At 38.6% G+C, this 25821-nt stretch overlaps 1 protein-coding gene across 8 annotated transcripts in view; it reads left to right on the top strand.

Moving 5' to 3' along the window:
• HECTD4 (HECT domain E3 ubiquitin protein ligase 4) overlaps nucleotides 1-25821 on the top strand; it is a 204681-nt gene that overhangs the window by 55557 nt on the left and 123303 nt on the right. For all 8 annotated transcript variants that reach the window (XM_072600404.1, XM_072600410.1, XM_072600405.1 and 5 more), the window contains exons 2-4: nucleotides 18700-19217; nucleotides 22812-22901; nucleotides 23137-23267. In XM_072600404.1, the coding sequence (XP_072456505.1) occupies nucleotides 18700-19217; nucleotides 22812-22901; nucleotides 23137-23267 (739 nt within the window). The remainder of the gene's footprint in view (nucleotides 1-18699; nucleotides 19218-22811; nucleotides 22902-23136; nucleotides 23268-25821) is intronic.

Genomic DNA, 25821 nt, shown 5'->3' on the forward strand with positions numbered 1-25821 from the left:
TCTTCTTGTACTATCAACAGTCATGTCTTGTTACAGCCCAGCTCACAATCATCCCTACTACTTACCTTCTTCAGTCTACTCAGGTATTGCTTAGTCCTATTGGAGAAAGTCATACAACAGTGCTTTCTTCAGTGACTTTTCGCAGCCTCTCTTTTCAGTTCTTCTAATCACTTCCTTCTGTCTTCCACTGCAGAGAACTTCACCTCCTACTTTACTGAGTAAATAGAAACTATCCGTTATAAACATCCTCTTTTTCCCTACTGCACACCTTTAAAACCCTGCTTCATCATCAACCCATTTTCTCTTCTTTTGCTTCACTCTCTGATGGAGAGGTGACCTTTTTTTGGCTACGCCCTTTAGTTGTGCTCTTGATCCCCTCCTTCTCCTAGGACTTTGCCCCCTTGATCATTCCTTCTCTTCCCATCATCTTTGGTTTCTCCATATCCACTGCTTTCTTCTTCCCAATGTATAAACACGCCCAGGTCTCCTCATCTTTAAAAAACCTTACCATGACTCTGTCTTCCCCTCAAATTATTATCCTATGTCTCTTTTCCTTTTCAAAGCCAAACTCCTAGAATGGATCACTGTTTGGGGACTGACAGACCATCAGATACCAGCCTCATTTTATAGATAAGAAACTGAAGTTGACAGAGGTTAAGTGATTTGCCTAGGGCCACACATTTAAGTGGTACACATCAGAGGCAGGATTTGAATTCAGTTCTTCCTGATTCCAAATCTAGCACTCTTACCCAGTGTGCCCACTTCTCAGTCCACTTTCTCACTCCTACTGCTCAAACCTTTGAAAGCTGACATCTGCCTCATTGCTATACTGTACTGAAATTGCTCTTTTGAGGGTTGCCAGTGCTAAATCCAGTGTCTCTTTCTTAGTCTTCATTTCTCTTGTGGTATTTTGTAGCTATTAACACTGGGGCTTTTATATATATATATGTTTGTTTGTTTGTTTATTTATTTATTTATAGTTTTCAACATTCATTTCCACAAGATTTTAAGTTCCAAATTTTCTCCCCATCTTTCCCCTACTCCCACCCAAAGACACTGTGCATTCTGATTACCCCTTCCCCCAACCTGCCCTCCATTCTATCATACCCCTTCCTGCCCTTATCCCCATCTTCTCTCTTTTCTTGTACAGCAAGATAGACTTCTTATACCCCATTACCTGTATTTCTTATTTCCTATTTGCACGCAAAAGCAATTCTCAACATTCGTTCCTAAAACTTAGAGTTCCAGCTTCTCTCTCTTCCTCCCTCCTCACCCATTCCCACTAAGAAGAAAAGCAATTCAACATAGGCTATACATGTGTAGTTATGTAAAAGATTTCCATAATAGTCATGTTGTGAAAGACTAACTATCCTATCCTGCTCCCCATTTTTTCTATTCTCTCTTTTGACCTTGTCCCTCCCCAAAAGTATTTATTTGTAATTACTTCCTCCTCCCATTCGCCCTCCCTTCTATCATCCCTCCCACACCCCTCTTATCCCCTTCTCCCCTGCTTTCCTGTAGTGAAAGATAGATTTTCATACGAAATTGAGTGTGCATATTATTCCCTCCTTAAGCTAAAGGTGATAAAAAGTAAGCTTCACTTTTTCCCTCTCACCTCTCCCTTTTTCCCCTCCATTGAAAAAGCTTTTTCTTGCCTCTTTTATGAGAGGTAATTTGCCTGATTCCATTCCATTTCTCCCTTTCTCCTCCCAATATATTTCTCTCACCCCTTAATTTTATTTTTTTAGGTATCATTCCTTCCTATTCAACTCACTGTATGCCCTCTGTCTATATATATGTATATAATCCTTCCACCTACCCAAGTACTGAAGAAAGTTTCAAGAGTTTCAAATATTATCTTTCCATGTAGGAATGTAAACAGTTCAACTTTAGTAAGTCCCTTTTGATTTCTCTTTCCTGTTTACCTTTTCATGCTTCTCTTGATTCTTGTGTTTGAAAGTCAAATTTTCTGTTCAGCTCTGGTCTTTTCATCAAGAAATGCTTGAAAGTCCTCTGTTACATTGAATGACCATTTTTTCCCCCTGAAGTATTGTACTCAGTTTTGCTGGGTAGGTGAGTTCCTTTGACTTCTGGAATATCATATTTTATACCCTTCGATCCCTTAATGTAGAAGCTGCTAGATCTTGTGTTATCCTGATTGTATTTCCACAGTAATTGAATTGTTTCTTTCTGGCTGCTTGCAATATTTTCTCCTTGACTTGGAAACTCTGGAATTTGGCTACAATATTTCTAGGGGTTTTTCTTTTCATTTCTCTTTCAGGAGGTGGTTGGTGGATTCTTTCAATATTTATTTTACCCTCTGGTTCTAGAACATCAGGGTAGTTTTCTTTGATAATTTCATGAAAGGTGATGTCTAGGCTCCTTTTTTTGATCATGTCTTTCAGGTAGTCCCATAATTTTTAAATTGTCTCTCCTGGATCTATTTTTCAGGTCAGTTGTTTTTCCAGTGAGATATTTCACATTATCTTCTATTTTTTCATTCTTTTGATTTTGTTTTCTAATTTCTTGGTTTCTCATAAAGTCATTAGCTTCCATCTGCTCCATTCTAATTTTTAAAGAACTATTTTCTTCAATGAGCTTTTGAACCTCCCTTTCCATTTGGCTAATTCTGCTTTTTAAAGCATTCTTCTCCTCATTGGCTTTTTGAACCTCTTTTGCCATTTGGGTTAGTCTATTTTTAAAGGGGTTATTTTCTTCAGCATTTTTTTGGGGGTCTCTTTTAGCAGGCTATTGAATTGCTTTTCATGATTTTCTTGCATCTCTCTCATTTCTCTTCCAAATTTTTCCTCCAGCCCTCTTACTTCATTTTCAAAATCCTTTTGGAGCTCTTCCATGGCCTGAGACCATTGCATTACTTTTTTTTTTTTGGAGGTTTTGGATGAAGAAGCTTTGACTTTGATGTCTTGGTCTGATGGTATTCTTTGTTCTTCCTCATCTGAAAGGATGGAAGAAAATACCTGTTCACCAAGAAAGTAACCTTCTATAGTCTTATTTTTTTTTCCCTTTTTTGGGTATTTTCCCAGCCAGTTAACTTGACTTTGGAGTCCTTTGTGAAATGGAGAGTATACACTAAGGACCTATAAGTTCTCAATTCCTCCAAGGTGGCACAAACAAGGGAGAGGAGTTTTCTCTTCTCCTGGCCTGTGCTGTGATCTGGGAGCAACCACAAGCTTTTCTGCCCAGAATCTGCAGTAGGGTTCCCTCTTCACAATTGCTTCCCTCTCCACCACACCAGTGCTCTTCCTCATCCCAGGGCAGCCAGACAGGAGTGAGACACAGATCAGCTGCTCAATTCCTCTAGGGTCTAAAGACCCTGGCCAAGGGCTCCCAAAATGGATGTTGCTGTTGCTGTAGTGACTGCCACTGCCCTGGGTTTGGGGTGGACCATGCTCCCTTCTCACCCAGATGAAAGAGCTTTCTTACTGAGCTTTGAAACTGTTTTTGGCATTTGTGGGTTGAGAAATCTGGGAACCACAGCTCCTACCCATAATTCTGTGCCCTGAAGCCTGCCTGGTCCTGTCCCTGCTGTGCTGCGTAACCAAGGCTGGGCTGGGCTGTGCTCTGCTCTGAGCCTGCTGCGATAGACCTTTCCTGTTGGCTGGAAATCTCTTTCACTCTGTCGTTTTGTGGCTTCTACTACTCTAGAATTTGTTTAGAATCATTTTTTACAGATATTTTATGAGCTATGGGAGTAGAGGTAGAGCAGGTCTGTCCTTCTACTCTGCCATCTTAGCTCCTGGTATTAACACTGTTAAACAGTTTCTACTTCCTGGATACTCTGTTCCCTTGACTTCACTGATGTGCTGCTCTCTTGGTTCTGCTGCCTGTCCAAACATTTTTAAAGTTTGCTTTGCTGCATCATTGCCCTTCTCCCATCTGTTTAGGGTGTCTGTCATCCAAAGTTCTCCTGGGCCCTCTTCTTTTCTATCCTTTGGTGATATCTTCCTATCTCTTGGATTTAGTCATCTCTATTCAGATGACTCCTAAACCTATTCTTAAACGGCTCACTTTCCTCTTGAACTTTGTTGCCACATTGCCAGCTGACCATTGAGATGGTCCTATAGGCATCTCAAACTCAGTAGGTCCTAAAACCTGTCCATAAAAATTTTCCTTTTTCATTTAACAGCACCAGCCCTCTTCCCAGTCATGCAGTTTTGCAAACTTGGAGTCATCTTTTCTTTGTTTTTCATGGACCTCTTTAATATCTTTAACATTCCTTTTTTCTACATTCTCTACCCTATTTCAGACCCTCACCAAATTTTGTGTAGGCTATTGAAATAGTATCCTAATTGGTTTCCTTCTCCCAATTCATCCTCTCTACTCAGTTGCCAAATTGATGTTCCTAAACACAGATCTGACCTTGTCATTCTCCTTTTTTTATTGATTTTTTTTGTTAATAAGTTATCGACACTTTTCACATTTATCTTTAAAAACTTTTTTAAACTTTACTTTTAATTTTGAATTTTCTCCCTCCTCCTTTTTGCCCTGTCCATTGAGAAAGTAAGAAAAACATCCTATTACAAATAGTATGTGTATGGTCAAGCAAAATAAATTCCCACATTAGCTATGCAGAAAGAAAGAAAGAGTGCTTCAAATTGCACTCAAAGTCCATCAGCTCTTTATCTAGACATAGGAGCCATATTTCATCATGAGTACATTGGAATTGTCATTATTTTCATTCTCCATTGTGTCCCTTCCCTCATTCTGTCTGAGAGAGCCATCACTTATAACAAAGAGTAAAAAAAAAAGGAAGAAAAGACAGATCAACAAAACTAACCAACATAGCAGAAAAATCTGTCATATGGCAATCCTGTTCTTCTCCTGTGAGGGATTTTTCTATCAGGCTTTCTGCAGTGGATGTTGCCAGTTTCTCTTTTCAGTTTTCCACATCCAACATCCCCCACTTCTATAAAGGAGAAGGAGAAGGTTTCTTATATCCTTGGGGCCAATATGGGTCATTCTAATTTTACATTAAGTTAGCAAGCATTTTAAGCACCTGCTGTATGCCAGCCCCTGTGCTAAGTGCTGGGGATACAAAGAAGGGCAAAATACAACTCCTGCTTTCAAGGAACTCTAGGTGTAATAGGGGAAACAACAGATAGATGCAAGATAAATTGCAGATAATCTGAGCGGGAAGGCACTGATATTAAGGAGAGTTGGAAAAGACCTTGCAGAAAGTAGGATTTTAGCAAGACTTGAAGCAAGTCAGGAGGCAGAGATGAAGAAGGAGAGCATTCCAGACATGAGGGGCAATCAGTGAAAAGGCCAGAGTAGAGAGATGGTGTCTTGTGCAAGGGGCAGCTAGGAGGCTGCTTAGTGGAAGAGAGTTACCTTTCTTCTGCTCGTGTCACTTTGCATCAGTTCATTTAAGTTTTCCTGTTCTTCACCTCTTCTAATTTTCAATGGCTCCCTATTTCCCCTAGGATAAAATTACAAAAATCCTCAGCCTGATATTTAGTTTTTTACTGTTTGATACATTATATCTTCCTAGCATTATTCAATATTATTCCTTTTTGCATATTATCTGTTGCAGTCAAACTCATCTTCTACCTGGTCCCTAAATGTGATATTCCATCTCCCCCTTCTGTGCCTTTGGACAGCTTGTCCTGCACACCTAAAATCCATCTCTTCTTTACCATCACTGCTTAAAGTCTCCCCAGCCAAACTTGGGGGCCATCTCCTCTGCTGGCTCTTTCTTGTTTCTTCTGTGGGTTAGAATTCTCTTCTTGAAATTACTCTCTGTTACTTTGTATGGTCTTGCCTGTTACCTGTGTTCTGTCCTCCTACAAGAAGAAAATGAGGATAGAGGCTGTTTAATTTTTGCTTGAAATCTCCAGTGCTTTGCACATAGCAGATGCTGAACGTCTGTTGAATTGAATTGAATTTGACCACATTTATACAGGACAAGAAATCAGTGACAACACTTTAGTAATTCCAACATTGTAACTGGCCATCACTTCAAATTTAATGGCAGCCCAACTTCTAGGTGATTTCATGGAACAAAAAATTGTAGCCATTCTGGAGAAGTTCTCAAATGAAGTATTACAGGTTTATAATTCATTTGTTTTTTTTTGACACACATCCTGCTTATGAGTCCTTGCACTGTCTCTGCTATCTAGACTAAACGTTTCCCAGAGAAATTTAGTGAAGCCAGGCCCATTGTATTCGTATACCTACAACTATATTGTACAGCTTGCCTCCATTCTAATTTTGTGTCCATTGCACAGTCAGATGAAGAGGTTAGGTAAAAAAAATATATACTAAAAGCATAATATGATAAGATATCACATATCTGAACTTCATAGTTGTTTTCCTATCCTTGTCATTCTGAAGCTAGATTAGATGTGTAAGGCAGATAGGTGATATATACAAAATGCTATTTTAAGTACCAGGAAGTAGGTTATCAGTAGAACTATTTAGTTTTATGGAAAGAAGCAAGGACTGGGAGTCAGAACACTGGAAGTCAGTTCTAGATAGGACTTTGCCACTAGCAGCGAGACCTTAGTCAAATCACTTGACTTCTCTGGGTCTCAGTTGTTTTTTTTTCCCATTCATAAATTGAGTGCTGTGGAATAGGTGAGCCTATGAAAAGAACATTATATTTGGAGTCAGAGAACCCAGACTCAAAACCCAGCACTGCCACTTGTTAGATGGGTGATCTTGGGCAAATCTTTTAAAATCTCTGAACCTCAATTTCTTCATCTGTAAAATTAGGGAGTTGGACTACTAGACACTTATTTTCTGTTTCAGTTTTAATTGAATTGAATTGAATTGAATTCTCTGGGCCTTGAATTTCTTAGTTGGTTAGACAAGAGAACGTTTTTTTGAACTTTTTTGTGCCCTGGATCCCTTTGTCAGTCTGCTGATGCCCATAGACCCCTTTCTCAGAATAATTTTTTAAAAATACATAAAATAAAATACATAGGATCACAATATCAATTATATTGAAATATAGTTATCAAAATAGTTTTAAAAAGCAAGTTTATGGACCCCAAGTTAAGAGTCTCCCAGATTAGATAATATTCTTTTAACGTTTCTCTCATACCTCTAAAATTTGGTGATTGTAGTTCAGGAAATACGCATGATCCCATTATTGCCCATTTTTAATTGTTATGAAGTTTTCCCTTGTTCCAAAATCTGCCTGTCTTCCATATACTTTCCTTTTTGAGTTCTGCTGCTTGGAGTAAGAATGTCTACTTTTTCTTCTACACGACAACCTTTTAAATAGTTGGAGATTATTTTTTGTTCTCCCCTAAGTCTGCTCTGAGCTAAGCATTCCTTGTCCTTCCACTTATTTATCTTATTTCTGGTTTTCTGGACCTGCCATATCATCCACTGTCCTGGCAGACAATGCCCCTCATAAACTACATTGCCCTGAACTGGCCACATATTCCCAATATGAAGTTTATAGAGTAGAGTAACATTTTTGCCCTTCCCTGATTTGGATGCAGTCCTTCTGTTAATACCATGTTTGCATTAGCCCTCTCTGTCTCTCTCTGTCTCTCTGTCTCTGTCTCTGTCTCTCTCTGTCTCTCTGTCTCTCTCTGTCTGTCTCTCTCGCCCTTTTCCCATTTTTGCCTTACATTGGGCTACAGAGACCAGCTGTGTGGTGTAGTGGGAAGAGATCTAGACTTCAGGAGAAAGAAGGCCTGGGGTAAACCCTGCCTTGGACATTTCCTACCTCTTTGACCTGGGACAAATCCTTTAACATTTCTGAAACTCATTTTCTTCCTTTGTAAAATGGTACCTCCAGTACTTACCTCACTTGATTGTTTTACAAACTTTATAAAGCAATCTATAAATGTCAGCTATTGTTATAGGCAACTAACATCGACTCCCCTCCTCCAGGTTGTATTTCATGAGTCAGTTCAGAGACTCTTTCATCTTGGAGTTCTTTACTTTTTTGCTTAAGTCCCCTCAAATTTCCCTCCACTTTGTTGGTGGGGACTAGAAACACCAAAGCATTTTTAGTCTGGTGGAAAGGCCACTGGATTTGGTCCTCTCTCTGCCACTTACTAACTGTGATTCTGAGCCACAGTGCTTTTGTCAAATTTAGAAAAATTTAAGTCTGCATTTATTGCTTCAGTTGTTGTAGATTTCAGCTTATAGAACTCATATTATTATATAATTTGAGAATACAAAGTTAATTCATTATTGTTAAAATGTGTCACTTCATATATCAATCACTGTGCTTTAATTTGATAATAGCTAGTTTATTGTAAAAAAATGGCTTGACTCCAAGAAATGTCATAAAAGATATCATTAGGGTAATATATATTTGGAAAAAGAGGTAGGCTTCTTATGTCGTGAGAGCAGGGCAGAGCAGATAGACAACTCACCTTGCTGCATGGGTATTCATGAAAAGTCCTAGAGGAAGAAAAGTCTCCAGGATGTCAAGTAGAGCTTCCAATGAGGATTATGTAAGACTCCCACAGGCTAGAAGGTATGGAGTTGAAATCTGCAGTGGTAGATGGAGTGCTAACAAGAGTCTGGAAGAATCCCCCTTTTCTATCCCCAACCTGTAAGAAGCTGTCTCTGCAGGGAGGGGAGAGAGGAGGGAAGAGAGGCATGATGGGAGGAAGGAAGGCTTCTAACTGCATACAGGTTTCTTCTCCTTCCTTCACTCTGGGGAGTCCATCTCAAGGTCCTGGGGTATAGGTCCCTTTCTTTGGGTTGTTTGCCTAGATATTTGATAGAATAGAGGAAGTCTGGATTCAAATCCACAAACCATGAATTTGAATCCTGGTTTTGTGATCTTGGGCAAGTTACTTCACCTCTAGGCCGTGGTTTCCCTCTCTGTGAACCAGAGCAGCTGGAGTAGATGATGCCAAGCACTGGGCAGGTGCTCAGGATTGGTTAAATTGAATCCTATCAGATCATGAATCCATTGAAACACAACAAAATGCTTTCATTTGCTGCTTGATAGCATTTTGTCAGAATCCTGGTAAGTATATGGGGGAGTTAAACCTTGGTTAGTTTTATCATTGTAGTACCACACTGCTTCTCTACTTTTTGGTCACGATGATACATTTTCTTAAGCACAGGAGGTTTGGATACATTTATAAAATCTCTTCCCAAGATAAATTTGTCGCAATATGATCACATCCTTAGGTGATCATGTCACAAAGTAATGTTGTTATTCTTTTCGTAGGATAATTCTTCTAAGATCTGAAAAAGAGCTATATTGCTATTTCAGCTGTGTCAAAAACCTCTCTCCAGGAATTGTTCCTGTGGCGGAGTAGAGAAAATTGAGCTGATTTCAGCCATCTTGTTGGTACTTTCTTTGGCTAGAGTGTCTTCCTCAAACTCACTAGCTCTGTTGTGGGAAGTTGGACAGAGTGTGCTAGTTTTAAAAAATTGGCAGTGGTTTGGGGTAGCTATGCCGATTGAAAGAGATCCCTGGATTGCATGTTAGAAAGACTTTTAAGGAAGTCAGGTTACTATTGGTAGATTGCTAGTTAGGAAGACCCTAGTTCAAATATGACCTAAGATATTACCTAGTTGTGTGACCTGGGGAAGTCACTTGACCTCTGTCTTCCTCAGTTTCCTCATTTGTAAAATGGGTGTAATAATAGCACCTCCTTTCCAGGGTTGTTGGGAAGATCAAATGAGATCATAAATGTAAACACTCCGTAAACCTTAAAGCACTATTTAAATACTGGTTATTTTTATCATTAAAAAGAACGATTTAAGCATTATTTTTGTATTTCCTTTATTCATTAATTCAGCAAGTATTTACTGAATGCCTGTGACATGCATGGTACTTTGCTAGTGAGGGTAGTGAACTAGGTACTTTAAAAAAGAAGTGTAAGACATGATTCTTGCCATCTGGACACTTACAGTCTAGTTCAGGAGGCAAAATAATAGACACAAGAAACAGTTAACTTAATGCATGGCCTTGTGATTAGTTGCCATGAGTGATATAGACAACAAGTGATACAGAAATTGAGAGAAAAGAGAGATCCGTGTGGGCTCATCTGTTTGACCAAGGCCTTGTGAGGGAAGGTAGTTTGATCTGGAATTGAAGGAGGAGTAGGATTTGTACAGCAACAGCATTCTGGACAGAGTAGGAGGAGGTGACTTAAAGGGAAAGAAACAGCAAGAGCAGTATCTTGGTGCTAGGAATGACCCTGCCTTGTTCTGGTCTGGTGGGAGGGAGGATGTGGGTCAGTAAGTTAATTCTGGCTGTGGAGATATATATTTAGGATCCTGAAACTGAAAGTAGTCATCTGAGCCATTCTTTTTACCCAAGTTGACAAGTGAATGACCAAAATAAAGATTATCTAGTGTAACAGAATCATGGAGAATCAGTGACTAAACACTGGTGAAAAGATATTTTACAGAGAAAACTAGGAACTGCTGATGTCACTGCATGTTCACATATTTCTAGATCAACTCTCCCTAGTTCCCCTACTGGAACATCATCAGGTAAGAACCGACTTTGCTTCTCTCTAAGGTGGCCAATCCATACTCCCTTCTCGATCAGTCCGAAATGCACCTTGATTGTATGTGTCAGGAGTCCTATGCCTTCTGCTGGCCTAGTTGCCTTAGGGGCAGGGTGCCCCTCAGTTCAGGGTAGTTGTGGTCATTGGCTGAGAGCCAAGTGTGAAGGCCTCCCTTACACCCAACGGCCCCAACTCCCCATCCTGGTGAATCAGATAGACATGAGTACTGGCAGCCTTGCTGCCATCTGTCATTGTGTGGAGGACACTCCCAGGACACTGATGTGTCTGTTCCTCTTTCATGTGGTGGGAATTCTCCTTAAACTGAAAAGTAGCATGGTGTGGTGCTGAGCAGAGGTCTGAACTCAGGTCCTACAACCAGCACTGGCTAATCCAAGACAAGGCAGATAGCCTTTCTGAGCTTAGGTTTCCTCCCTATAAAATAGGGATTAGCTACATAACAATGATTGTGAGGGAAATTTTCCGAACCGTATAGTGCTGTAGAAAGGTGATGTCTTCTGAGGTCTCTTTCTGCTCTTGCTCTCCAATCCTGTATTTTTCTTAGTGGGGGCCCTGGTAGCTTTCTGTGCCTAAGTCCCCTGTTAGATGAATACACCTGAAGTAGTCTTACTCTAAATCGGGTACTTGCAGAGCTATCCAGATCTTTCTGCTCCCTGCCACCCTCCAACCTCTGCCAGATGCTTTGATCTTCCTTTTCTGCTGAGAGATTTCTGATGACCCGGAATGATGTGAGCTCCAGGAGGGCTTCTTCACTTTGTCTGTGTCCTAGATCCTTTGGGTAATGTCTGGTGATGCCTATGGGCCCATTTGCAGAATGATGAATCTAAATACATAAAATAAAATATATGAGATTACTTAGGAAAACCAATTTTTGAAAATGAAAATGGAAAATGGAAAAAAAAAAGAGTTCATGGACCTTAGGTTAGAAACCCCTGAGAACAAAATTTTACACACTGAAATAGTTTTAAAATTTATTTACAAGGCAGGGTTCTTTCCCAAATTTTGACACAATATTCAGGACTAAAACTTATGAATGAGAGCATAGAAATTAGTGCATTATTAGCAGTTAGGTTAAAGTTCTTCCTTTATAAAAGGTGTTGAAAGAAAAATTTAAGCCATTTATAGTTTGGACAGACATAATTTTCAAGATTCTATAAAGCAATGTAGAGTTAGGGTCTAATTTATTTGAGACAACTAAGAAACCTGGAACTTGGCTTCATTTCTACTTCTGAGTTTATACCCACTTTTAATGTTGGAAAGTGTTTTATGATCTTTAAAACTCTAAAGAAAAGAGAATCTATTTTTGTTGTTAATACCAGTAATAATATTAATTTTTCTCTCATTTCCCAACCACAGTTTGATTTAAATTGAAATCTTGCTGATTTTTGTTGTCTGTTATATTCAATTCAGAGCTTCTGTGTTTCTTAATGTAAGAAACGGAGAAAAATCTAGACAAGGTTAAAATCTGATCAAACTTTTGAATGGGATTCAGGCTTCCCTGCCACTTACTTAAAGGTTTCATTTTAGGATTTCAAGTCTGTTCACAGTGGATCAGTTTTGAAATAAGCCTTGGAATAAATTTAGATTATACTGACAGATTCACATTATGAATCAAATCAGTTAATGTACCATACAGACTGGATAGTGTTATAATGTAATTCATCTATTTGAAGCTTGAGTGATCCCAGGTTTGAAACACCAAAGCCTTCATTGTTCATTGTTGGCTCTAAATATATGCAGTGGTTTGTCCAAGGAACAGAACCCAACATTGCTTGAGAAAGACAGATGCCAACAGTACAATGGCAGAGAATAGGGATCTGCATTAAAGAGAGTATTTCTTATGAGACTTCTTCTCTTCGTTGTTGCCCGAGGTTTTCCTACGTTTTTCTAATATATTTTATAGAATCTAAGTCAGAACAGACCCTCGCACCTTCCAATTTCAGTCTATAACTGAGCAAGAGTCTCCTCTACAATGGCCCTCGCAAAGCCTTATTTACCTTAGAGGAATAGAAAGAAAATGGGAGGAGGCCTTGAAAGAAGGGGGAGTTTTAAGGAAGATCTCTTGGGAAGAGGGGATGTATGTCACCATTTATTGACTTGACTACTGCTGATTAGATGAAATTGGCTTATGAAAATAAACAATTCTAATTGCTATTTATTTTGTTATCTGTGCTCATTTAATTGTAACAAGAGTGAAAGTTTGGCTGAGAAGACATAAGCCAACCAGGTAGCCCTTAGGGTATTTAAAAATGAAACTGGAACCAAAGACCCAAAGAAAAACGAACAAGATCTGTTGAAATTCTTTACCAAACTATTTTCTCCATCATTTATAGTGGAGCCACATATTTATCTCAATAGCCCCATCCCCAGGGCACTGCATAAAGAAGTAGAAAAGGTACTAAAGCACACAGGGATGGAAAAAGTAGTTGGACTAGATTAGAGTGATCTCTGTGCTAGAGGTCATAGAATTTTGAGTCTATTGATATATGAAAGGACACCAAATCCTTAGCAAAAAAAAATCATAAGCCTTATTCTTAGCCAAAAAAGAAAAAAAAATTTAATGATGACAGCCGAGAAAATATCAATAACTACTACCCTTTATGACTGCCTTTCCATCTCTTAAAAGTTTTTATGAGAGTAATCTACACTATCTACACTCAACTCTTGATGAAATATGAACAGGCTGGCTTTTGCATATTATATTTTATATATTCACACAACTGATTGTTTTCTTTTTACCTTAGCACAGTGCCTAGCACATAGGTGATTAATAATAACAATGATAACTAGCATCTATATGGCACTTTGCACTTTATAAATACTATGTCATTTGATTCTCACAGCAATTCTGCGAGATATATACTATTATTATCCCCATTTTGCAGATGATGAAACTGAGACACACGAAGTTAAGTGACTTACCTAGGGTCACTTAGCTACTAAGTGTCTTAGTATTTAAAACAGGTCTTCCTGATTTCAAATCAAACACTATCCACTGTGCCACCTGTCTCAGATTAATAAATTTTTAATGAGTTGAATTTAATTGGGAGTATTGGTCCCATTGAACTTACTTTTTGTTGACCACAAAAAAACCTTTTATGTGGTAGACTAAGATGCCTCCTTAAAGGCTCCCGTGCATATACAAGTCGTACAAAACTCCTTGAAAGAATAATAGATCATTTTGTTTGACAAACTTCTGATTAGTAATTTGGAACAGGCAATCACAGAAGATGCCTAATAGAGAATCTAAATGGAAGATGGATTCTCTATGGATGGTGAGGTCCTTCAGATATGCCTGTTTGTGGATGACCTTATGTTGACTGCATCAGGTGAATATTGCAGAGTCTTATAAATGGCAACCATAATCTCTCAAAAGAGTTTGATTCAACTATCCACCGTATGCAAACAAGTGGATGAAAAATGCCTTTTTGTCCATTCTGCAGTATACTGGTGGATGATCCATTGATATTTATATTTTGGGCAGGTACTGTGGATGAAGGCTTGGCATAGTGCCTGGCACATAGTAAGTGCTTAATCAGTGTTGGTTGATTGATAAAGAATGAACTGAATCTAGTACTAAATAGGATAAGTACAAGTTTTGAGAAATTGCAGAGTACCTTTGAAGGTACCAAGCATCTTCTTGAAACATAGATTTCATTGTTTTAACATTAGTATTCTTCCAATGGCCAAATATCCCTATAAGTCATGCTAAAGTCTTCAAAGAATTCAAGTTGTGTCACCTAATAGTGGAGTGGCACATGATGGGTGTGAGTAGGTTGTAGCATATTACCAATGAAGATATCATTAGCTATCAGTCCAGTACTTGGTACATAGTAGGTGCTTAGTAAATACTTTGTTGATTAATCAGGGAAATATGTGACCAGAAGTGACACTATCATAGTAGAACAAGTGATAATGGATGAGCAGCTTATGTACTCCTTTGGTCTCCACACATTGTCCTTGTCAGTGAGATCACAGGTCCATTTAAACATAGATATTCCCTACAGCTCCGAAACACTGGCCTGAGCCAGATTGTATTATTTTTTTAATATTCCAGGGGTCTGTGTGGGTATTTTCTCCATTGATGTAGATTGCAAGCTCTCCATTTCTTAGAAAATGGACTGCATGAATTTCTGTGGGTGAGCTTTTCTTTACTCAGCTAGGCTGATTCTTAGCCAGTAGTTCTTATTTATTAAATGTCTGCTGTGTACCAGACACTGTGCCGAGTGCTGGGCATATAAATGAGAAAAAGAAAATAGTCCCTGCCCTTGTGGAGTTAAGTCCAAACAGAGTAGCTGGTGGGAAATGAAGTTAGAAATTCCGAGCCCTCTATAAAGGGTCACTTAGGGAGGTTTTTTTTGCTCGCCTTCTAACCCTTTAGAGGAGAGAGGCAACTAAGGGTACTGAGGAGGTGCTGAGTACTAAAGCTGAACTGATCCATAAGGATAGGATTTCTGGTGATGAGCTTATTCTGGGGGAAAGCATGAGGTATATGAAGTAGAAACGAAGCAGAACAGCTGATGGGGGTATAAAAGATGATATACCAGCTCAGTATTTGAATCCTTTCCAGCTTAGTAGTGTCTACCACAAGTTTGAACTCTGGTTTTGTAACCTTGAGAACCCAAGGTCATCTCACCTCATGGTAAGACCTTGGGTTGGAACTTTAGCAGAAGTAGATGGATCAGAGAAATTAAGCAACTTGCCGTATTACATAATTAGTCTTTAGAACCAAGAATTGAACCAAGGTCTGATTCCAAATTCAGTGTTTTCATAAGACCATGCTATCCATATGTGTACACACATACACACACACACACACACACACACACAATGTTAGCAACCAAGCCCTTAGGGGGGAAAAATGACCTTCCACATGAGTCTGAGCTGGAAAACACAAATGAAAAGAGAGGAAATCTGAGAAGGGTACATTTGCTCCAACTACTTGTTTGCATCTCCCCATGCAAATTTTAAATTTCTTTGTTAAGTATAGGCTTTTAAGGCATTTTCTGTTATATTTTTCACAAAAAGAAAAGCAAAAAATGTTAAAAATGGCTTGACCCAATATTGTATTCTTATGGTCTTAATGGCTGGAATCTTATTCAGAATCACATTTGACCTAGTAATATCAACGTCACTTACCATACGCTTCTGTCCTTTCCCCTCTTCCCCCGGAAGTTCTGGGATGATTGGTATAGTCTACGTGTGTAAGGTTTGATAGCATATTGCTCCAAGTCTGTAAGTGATTTTGAGAGTACCACTCCTTTAATTAGAGAAGACCTGGGTGTTGTCACCTATATTCAGTTGCTGATCCTTTTGTTTAGAGATAGCTAAACTATCTCACACATAGCTTTCCCTCACATAGTATTTTCACTTTTTTTTTCTTAGGGAAAAAGTGTTGCTAATTTTCCAAGATGTTGGTCTTTTGCCAGGAGTAGATATTGATAGAAGACTCATATGTTAAAACTGTGACAAGTCACTTAATGAAGCACAAATCTACCCAAATGACTCCTCCAGAGCAAGCTTACTAAACCTAAAACTTACAGTGGTTTTACTAAAGGATTTCAAGCTGGCTGCCCTTCAGACTTGAGTGTTCTAAAAACAGCAACAAAGTCTTATTAATAAATGGACAGCTCTCAGTACTCATAAGGTGCCATTGAAAATGGATAATGCTGAGTAGTCTAATGGATTTTTAAAAGCACAGTAAGCCTTAGACACTGCTGAATCAATAAATATAACAGCCACTTAAGTGTATGTATTAGATAATATTTGGTTAATTATATTATAACAATTCTTTCAGAATAGTTCTTTTTAAAATGAAATGCTAAAAATATACCGAAGTACTAGATGTAAAAAAGGAGATTGACAGAAAAATACAGATTATATTATGTATTTTTCAACAGCAAATTGTGCAATTTGGCATTAGAAGTAGCCAGCCATACACCTCATTTTATGAACCATCAAATATTATATTTCAGAAACACTTATGTTTGAACATTGATCATGAAAATAAATAGCTAGGTTTAATGTTATGGAGTTGTTCATGTATTCTTGAATCTAATAAAAACCCATTTTGCATTTTTTAGAAGCGGCTTCCTCTAGCTGAGCTGATCATGTCCGATAAAGCATAAAGTCATATATGTGCTGCGCTTATGGAGCTGATTGTTTTAAAAACCTTTTTTAAGCTGAAGAAATCACAAAGTCAGTGAAGGAAAAGCTTTGACAGGAATATGTAAATTTCTAGGTTTTCTCAGACTCAAGAAGAAAATGAGATCAAAAGGTCCATAATTGCTGCAAAACTTGTGTTTTATGTTGTTTAAAGAAAAAAAACTGGAACAATAAACTTTGGTGTGTTCTTAAGTGATGATAGAAGCGTCAGCATCTGTAGGCCTTAGAAAGGAAATGCCAACTTCATTCCCAGAATAACAGCAGTATCCTTAAATATGATTGTAAAGGCATTTAGGAACAAGCATTTATTAAGCACCTACTCTATGCCAGATGTTATGCTTAGCACTTTTTTTTTTTTTTTTTTTTTACAAATGTTATCACATTTGAGCCTCACAACAACCCCTGGAGGCAGTGTTGCTATTACCATCATTGTGCAGATGAGGAAACTAAAGCAGGCAGGTGAAGTGACTTGCCCAGGATCACTCAGCTATTGTTTGAGGTCAAATTTGAACTTAGGTCTTTCTGACTCCAGGCTTAGTGTTCTATCCACTGCACCACTTGGCTGACATTTAGTCCAGGTATACATGACCAGAGAGATACATGTCATTGAGCAGTTAGTTTCTCCTTGATTGCTAGAGATTTTCAGAATCCTACAAGAATCTCTTAGTTTCTCATATTTAATACCATTTTAAGAAAATAATTCAGGATCTGGGTTTTTTCTTTATTATGCAGAAAATTTGGACTAGAAAAATTCTGAGGGGTATTTAATAACATTATTTAGCTTTTCTTTAATAGTGACTGAGTTTGCTATTGTATGAGAAGTCTTATGATGTGTACTTACTTGTGAGTAAGAAAAAGATTGGACATTTGCAGTCACTAATGTAGTTTTTAATGTAGCTGAACCTAATAGTAAATTTCTGAATATATCTAGCCTGGTTGGAACTATCTACATTTATTATCAACTTTGACCAGTAATAGCATTTCAAACTTTATAGGTAGTTATTTTATTTTGACTTGCTTTTTTGATTTTCCAAAGTCAACGTTTTTCAAATCAGTAGAGCAATGTACACATATTTTATAGCTTTGCCTGGCACCTCCAATATTTACATTGCATCCAGAAGAGCTTGTTATTTTAGTAGACTAACAGAACATTTTAAATAGCAACATTTGAGATGGAAGGAAATTGGTTTTTGAATAATAAGAAAAATAACGTGAACCACAACCTGTGCATTTTGTGATATCTCTGCTAGTGATTTAACATGTTTTTACTTTCTGTTTTCTGAGTGCCTCCGTGCTTTGACCTTTTAGCCTAATGAGAACCAGACTCCATCATGCATTGCTCCCAATAATCTGTTTTTATGACCAGCGCTCCCAAATTGTTCTGTATCGTGTACTTTCTAACTTAGTAGAATTTCAGTTCATGAACTCCTTCGATCGTAAATTTGGTTTGATTCTTTTTCTTAAGAGCTGGTTCCTCTCTTAGTTGATTGAATGGTTAGTGCTTTTATTCCCCAGCTGCTTAAAATCAAGGGGAGCTTCCTGTTAACTGTATGTTTTGGCAAGAAGGTGGTAGAAAATAAGGCTTCCCATATGAATTGGATGAATCTATATATTGTCTCAAAATGAGAATGTGACAAAAATTGAGATCTATCTAAAATTAAGTGCCATATTTTAAGTACCTAGAAGTAAACACACTGAATTTTTTTCATAAAAATAAACGTAATCGATTTTCTGGAGAAGTAAATCCTTTTTGTATAAAATTTTTGGCTTTGAAGTTTGATCATAATCTTTTTCTCCATTGCATTTAGGCAGTGATTAAGCTAACCTCCCTCTGATTTTAGGGGGAGGCTTAGCAGAAATATTTAGGAAAAGATCTTCCCAACAATAAATAACTATCCCATGTTGCATGTTTTTCATATGTTGTGTTAGAATCAAAACAATGTTTTAGATAATGGAATTAAATTACATTTTGCTTCTTTATTCTCAGTGATGTGATGAAATGGACATGTTCATTGTTGGATTGTAACCTTTTATTGCTTGCTTTTCTTAGATTTTAACATTCGAGACCAAAAATCCCACTGAGCTCGCAGAACGTTTGCGGTCTGTGTGTGGGAATCAGAGCAATGCCTATGCTCGCCTGCTTGAATACCGCCTGAATGCCCTTCGAGGACTGTGGAATGCTCAGCGCCAGCTGGCCTTAGAAGAACAACATGAAAGGGAAAATTCGGGTGATGAAGAAACTTTAGCTCTCCTCAAACGCCAGGGGTTGTTACAGCAGCCCGAGCAAGCACCGTTCACGTCGCGAATGGGGCTCCTACTGGTTTTTCCTCTTCTTCAGTCCCAGAGTAGAACAGACCCTTCTCTCTGTAATATCACAGCTGAGGTGCTGTTGAATTGCCTTCGAGACTGCCAGCCCTTGAGTTTGACTAAGGAGCCAGCTGACTGTCTTAACGGAATTGAGGCTCTGCTCTGCTCTTGGCTAGAGGAAACATCTGCCACTGGCCAATATGTTCCCCATAAGCAAAAGGAGAATGCTGCTGCTGCTCTTGTTGCCTTGGCTTGTGCAAGGTAAAAGGAAAATAATTTATCATCCTGATAGCTCACATTTATGCAGTGTTTTTCACTTTACAATGCACTTACAGAACTCACTGCTTGCTTTTGTCTTGTGACTGCTAATAACTTGGTCAGGTTAGAGTGATAACTGGTGGGTCTTATAACAGAAATGTTGTTTGCTTGTGTTTTTAGGCAGTGCATCTAAGTGGAAAACCAGCATTTACCAATATTCACTTATCCTAAGTGAATTTTATTTTATGCTAGGTAGTTGGCAAAGTGCTTTTATTTACATATCCACCTGGTAGATGGTCAAACATTTTTGAGTTCTCCTGTAATTTTTATATTCATATGTAAGAGTAAATTAGCAATTTAGAGATAGTTTGTTTAAATGCCTTTATTTATTTGATCCTAATATGTGACATTCAAGGCTAGAGCTTCTTCCAGGTCATACCATAATTATTCATGCTCCTCAAGACTCTCCTCTCCTCCCCTCCTTTTTTTTCTGTTTTATTTGATAATATCATCAGATCCCATGGATTCAGTTATCATTTCTATACACGTTTCTAGAATCTGTTTGCCCAGTCTTAGCCTCTCTCCTGTCCCCCAGTCTCACATCTCCAACTGCCTGTTTAACACGTTGAACTGGATATCTGGTAAATGTCTTAAACTCAGCATGTCAAAAATTGAACTGTCTTTTCCCACAAACCCTCCTCTTTTTCTGACTTCCCTGTTACTATTGAGAATAGAACCATCCTTTCCGTCACCTATGCTCAAAGCATCAGTGATATGCATGGCTCTTCACTCTCTCCCACCCCCCATATCTAAATAATCTAAATAATTACTCAGCTTCCTACTATCTCTTGTATTGCCTTCTCTCCTTTTCCCTGTCACCACCCTGGGCCAGGCACTCATCTTACACCCGAACTCTTGCAATATCCTTGTGGTTGGTTCTTAGCACTTAAACAAAACCCTTACAAAAGAATATGTATTTTATATTTAAAACCTATGGTAAATTGATTGCAAATAAAGGATCAGGGTTTTCATAAAACAAAATTCGAAAGTTTAAACTACTTTTTTTTAAATTTGTAGTTCTTTACTTTGTACCACTTCATGTAAATCTTCCTTGGTTTCCCTGAAGTCATTATATTCAATAATCTTTATAGTGTAATGATATTCCATTGCATCCATATGCCATCATTTGTTTAGCCATTCTTCTATCAAGGGATACACAGTCTATTTTCAACAGATATTCCCACTGTAAATATCTTACACACTTGGTCTCTTTTTGCTGTCCTCAGCCTTGTTGATTACAAAGATACAAACCCATAGTTTGCAACAACAAGATCAAAGAGTATGAAACAGCAACTTTTTAATAACAAAACCCATGCTGATATTTCTGGAAGACTGATGTTCCCAGCTGAAGTTTCTTTTTCCATTTCTCATTCTCATTGAAAGAATTTTCTATTGATTATATCAATATCTGATTGCTTCTTATTATTTTCTAAGTCATTTTGGCCAGTTAAAATTAAAAGTTAAAAGTTGACCTTCAAATGGCTGAAATTCAAATTATTTTTCAAGCAAAATATGACCAGCAGTTATTTCCAGATTTATCACTTTGAACAAACTGTCACAGCTTAGTTTTAAGCCCTGCAGTTGAAGAAATCTTGTAAATGGTTCATTGTGGAAGTTTTCCCAGGTGGTGTCTCTCTATTGCTTACTCTCTCTTGAGGCTATCAGATAGATTATAAGAAAGGAAAAGAAAGCTGGACAGACAATGGATCTGATCACATCTGACATTTAATAATGATATATAATTATGGTGCTTTTTTATTTTTTGAAATGCTTTTTATCTCATTTTATCTTCACAAAGCCTTATTGAGGGACATAGAATGAGAATGATTATTATCTGTATTTGACAGGTTTAGTGAACTAAAGTTAGGAAAATACCCAACAAGCATTTGTTGAGCACACCATGTGTTTAATTAACACTTTGCTAAAGTGCCAAAGATACAAAAACAAAAGTGAAAATAATCCCTTCCCGAAAGGAGCTCCCATCCTAATGGGGAGACCACATTGACTTGTGTAATTATGTACAGAATACCTACAAAGTGAATGAAAGATAGTTTGGTATCTTTGGTAGACAATGTGCTAGTAACTCGGTAGAAAGGAAAGACTTATTTAGAAGGTGGCACTTGAGCTGACCAGGGATTCTAAGAGGTGGGAGTGAGAGGGATGTTCAGTCCAAGCATGGGGGACAACCAGTGCAAAAGCTCAGAGATGGAACCATCCTACTATGGAATGGGCCAGTATTGACTGGATTATAGATTATGCAAAAAGAAGATTGAAAAGGTAGGAAGGGGCCCAGTTGTATGGAGTTTTCAATGACAAACAAAAGAGTTTATATTTGGTTCTAGTGGTAATGGGGTCACTGGAGTAGGTAGGAGGGGGAGACATGGTCAGACCTATGTCAGCTTCATAGAGGATGGATTGCAGTGGGGAGAGACTTGAGGCAGCCAAACAGTAATTACAGTTAGAGGTGATGAGGGCCTGAACTAGGGTGAAGGCACTATGAATGGAGAGAAAGAAACATATGTGAGAGATATTGTAGAGATAGAAACAAGACTTGGCAGTTATGTTGTGTGGGGTGAGAGAAAGGAGCTGAGAATGACAGCAAGGCTGCAAACATAGGTGCCTAGAAGAATGTTGGTGCCTTTGAAAGCAATGATGGGGAAGTTTAGAAAAGGATTGGATCTAGAGGGAAAAGATAATGAGTTTTGTTTTGAGTTGAGTTTGAGATGCCTACAAGATGTCCTGTTTGAAATGTCCATTAGACAGTTGGCTACTAAATGTCTGGGAGAGATGAGGGCTCTTAGTGTCTAGAGACCTAAGAGTCATCTGCATAGACATGGTAATTGAACCCTGGGGAGCTGACTAGGTAAGTGAGTGAGACAATATAGGGAGAAAAGAGGAGAGGCCCAGGACAGAAGTGATAATTGTTGGACAATCTGCTGGGGAAGTTGAGAGAATTGGATCAAGGATACATGCAATGGGATTGATGTTGGTAAAGGAGAAGGGACACCTCTTCATTAGGGACTTGTGGAAGGAAGCAGTGGGAGATGATGTCAGGGGTTTGTGAGATGAGGAAGATAGGAAAAAAGGGAGCCCCTGTCGTTGGCCTTAATTTTTTCAGTAAAATATGAAGTGATAATCACCAATGAGAAGTTATTGGAGGAGATAATGTGGGAGGACTGAGGAAAAAAAAAGGTTTGGAATAATTATTATGGAGAGTGGGGTAGAGAATTGATGAGTGAGGAGTAAAAGAATTATCTTGCTGCAGTGAGGGTCCAAATCATCAGATTCTTATGGTGTGATAAGATCATAAATTTAGAGCAGACCTTAGAGACCAGTTCATTTAACTTCTTCCATTCAAAAAGGAGTAAATTGACACCCAGAGTTGAAGTGACTTACTCAGTCATCCATCTAAGTGAGACAAGGCAACAGCATGTGGGAAAACAGCTAAAACCTGCTCGGCTTTTAATAGGCTACAACATTTCGTAGTTACTCAAGTATCTTACCTTATATTTTGATGTATTTCTGTTACTTTTTCAGGGGATCATTGAAAACTTTTGTACATACAGTCCATCTGTTACAGAAACAGACAGATCTGGGGTCTCTGCCTGTAGCTGATGTACTTTACAGGTGAGCCTCTATTTGAAAATGGCCTAAAGGTTTAAGATTTCTTTAAAAGTAAGATTTTACCACCCTTAGTGACAAAATTAAAGGATAAAAACTGTCCAGTTACATTTTGAAGAAATATCATGATCAGATTCTTGTGTCAAAATTTTGTTCATCAAATGGCTTGAGTTTTTTCATATAGCAGACTTTTTGTTTTCTTTTTGGAATGAAGGACTTGAATGTCTTCCCCCTTTTATAGGTTGCTTCTTTTGGAAGGAGGTCCTGGATCACCATCCTGTTTGCTTGGGGGCAAGCACATGGTTTCTTGGGGATATGAAGATATGTTACCAGCACCAGACAGTAACACTGGTTCTAGTGCTGAAAGTAAAGGTACTTTGGGTTTGGGGCAATTGAACAGTATAAGGGGAGGTGAAAATGATTTACTCTGTGTTAAGGGTCTTCATAATTTTTCAAGGTTCCCAAAATTTTATGTTGGTTACTTTTATTGTCAGAAATATAAAACCTGATAGTGTATGAGAGCAGAACACAGGCAGTTTTACTGTTACAAAGCATATCTGAAAAACTTACGTATTCTTTAAAAAATACTCATGGATATTTGAATCTGGTCTCAAGTGCCCAACACAGTAAATTTTGGAGATGGGAAGAGATCATCAAGCCTTGTTTTCTTTTTTTAGTGAATGATGAAAGGCACCTGAGGCCTAAAGGCAGCTAATAAAGGAGGGAGAGGAAGGAAATTCTTGAGCATCCTGAATTAGAGTGCATTTGCCAAGTTACCCAGTGTGCTAGGTCAGGCCATCGTGCATGCAGGATTATTGACTTTTAGAGCTGCAGTGAGGGTCCAAATCATCAGATTCTTACAGTATCGTAAGATCATAAATATAGAGCAGACCTTAGAGACCAGTTGACCCTATTATTTTCTAAATGGAGAAACTGAAGTTATCTCAGTGAAGATTTGAAAAAGAAAATTTCTTCTATGCTAGGAGGAAAGTCATAAGTCTCTTTCCCAGTTACTCCAGGAGGATTCAGTTGACTCAAAACTGGGTGTAACCAGGAACCTTCAGGGTGGTTTTGACCTCTTTCTAACTTTTTGGACTCTACTGCATTGTTCCTGTGGCATCAAACTGTAACTATAAAGTTATAGTATATAAAATAGGCCTTGAGCAAATGATTACTTTGGATGGGCAGAATTTAGGCTTAAAGAAAGGAATAGTGAGAGCTGTCTTAAAGTGGGATGGGCTTCCTTGGGAAGCAGTAAGCTCCCCCTCCCTGAGGGGTCTCCAAACATAGGCTGAGGGACCCCTTAACAAGGATGTTGTCAAGGGGATTGAGTTCAGATTTGAGTTGGATTAGAGTCTTTCAGATCTTTCAGCTCTGATCTTCTATGATTCTGTAGCTCACAAAAGCCTGCTTAGTAACTGGGGTGATGGGATGCTACGGGAGTATAGAATTATTATAGTTAACATTTAAAAATCACTATTAAAAATAGCAATGTCTCGTATTCTGTAGTGTTTACAAAGTACTTTCTGTCCAACCTGTGTAGTGCAGATATTGTCATCATTTTACAGATGAGGAAAGAGCCGCAGAGAGGTTAAGTATCTTGCTCAGAGTCATACACCTCCAAAATGTGAGTCCTGGAGTTAGAACCCAAATGTCTTCTCAGTCCAGGCTTGGTTCTCTTTCTGTCACATCACACTATCTTAAGAAACATTTATATGAAATTATTGACCTTAAAGAAGAGCTGACTATTCCTATCTTGTTGTGTAAAGAATCAGAAGATCTGGGTGTTGGTGCTGCCGCTGACACATACTAGCTGGGTGAGCATGGACAGCTCCCTTGCCCTCTCTGTACTTCAGCCAGCTCTCTAGAGACTGAAGTCACAGATAAGTTGTCTTTGGCCTCCATCAGTGGAGGGAGTTCCCATATCAGGAGTTTTCTGCTGGTAAGATTAAGGGGTGGAATTAAGCAGCCACTGCAACAACAAAGCTTCTAAACTGGTTATACCTTTGCATTGATTTTTGTTTCTTTTTTGAAAAATTTCTGTGCCCTTATGGACATGTGGTGAAATAAGAGACTGAATGATGTCATGATGGGGGAGATCTGCACTGCTGATTCAAAGAATGGTGATGATTGGCTTGGTCTCCAGTGGACTGCCATTAAACTCTGTCCTTGACCCTGTCCTAGTCAGCATCTTTAATGCTGTACATGGATGGAGACATATTAGGGATGTGACCCAAACCAGAAGGGAGATAACCAGTGTAACACACCTGACCCAATCAGTCACTTTAACTGTGGGCTGGATTATTGGGTCCAGGCTGGCAAGATGACATTAAATAGAAATAAGGTCACTTAATTACCTTAGGTGGGATGCAGTTGCTCAAGCTTGCCAGTGTTTTGTGCAGGAAAGTCCTAGGATGTTTTGTTGGCCACAAGTTTTACATGCACTGACTGATTAGGCTGACCAAAAAAAAAAGTTTCACAGTTTAGGGCTCTGGTTAGATCAGAAAGATTGAGGGTCTGGGTGTTGTGTTTTAGGACGGACAGTGAATGACAAACTAGGGTTTCATCAAGAACCTGGTGTTTTTTAGCCTGGATAAAAGACAAAAGGGAGAATCAAAGAGGTATTTTCAGATATTGGAAGAGAGTTCAAATTTGTTCTGTGTTCTGAATGATGCAAATGAGAGAGGCAGATTTTTGGATCAGCTCTAGGTTCTGAGAAGCTTTCTAAGCATCAGAGCTGTCCAGCGACGGAACAAGCCGCCTCATGTTGTAGTGAGCTCTCTTCACGGGAGGCCATATGCCTGGGGTATTGTGGGAAGCAGGCTCCATTCTCTTGAGTATTAGCTTCCCCTTCCTCTGCTTCTTCCTGTCCTCCTTATATGTGGTCTTCCAAGAGCCCTTGTCTGCTCTTTCCCCTTTCCCCAAT

This window comes from Notamacropus eugenii, chromosome 4, assembly GCF_028372415.1.
Source record: "Notamacropus eugenii isolate mMacEug1 chromosome 4, mMacEug1.pri_v2, whole genome shotgun sequence".
NCBI lineage: Eukaryota > Metazoa > Chordata > Mammalia > Diprotodontia > Macropodidae > Notamacropus > Notamacropus eugenii.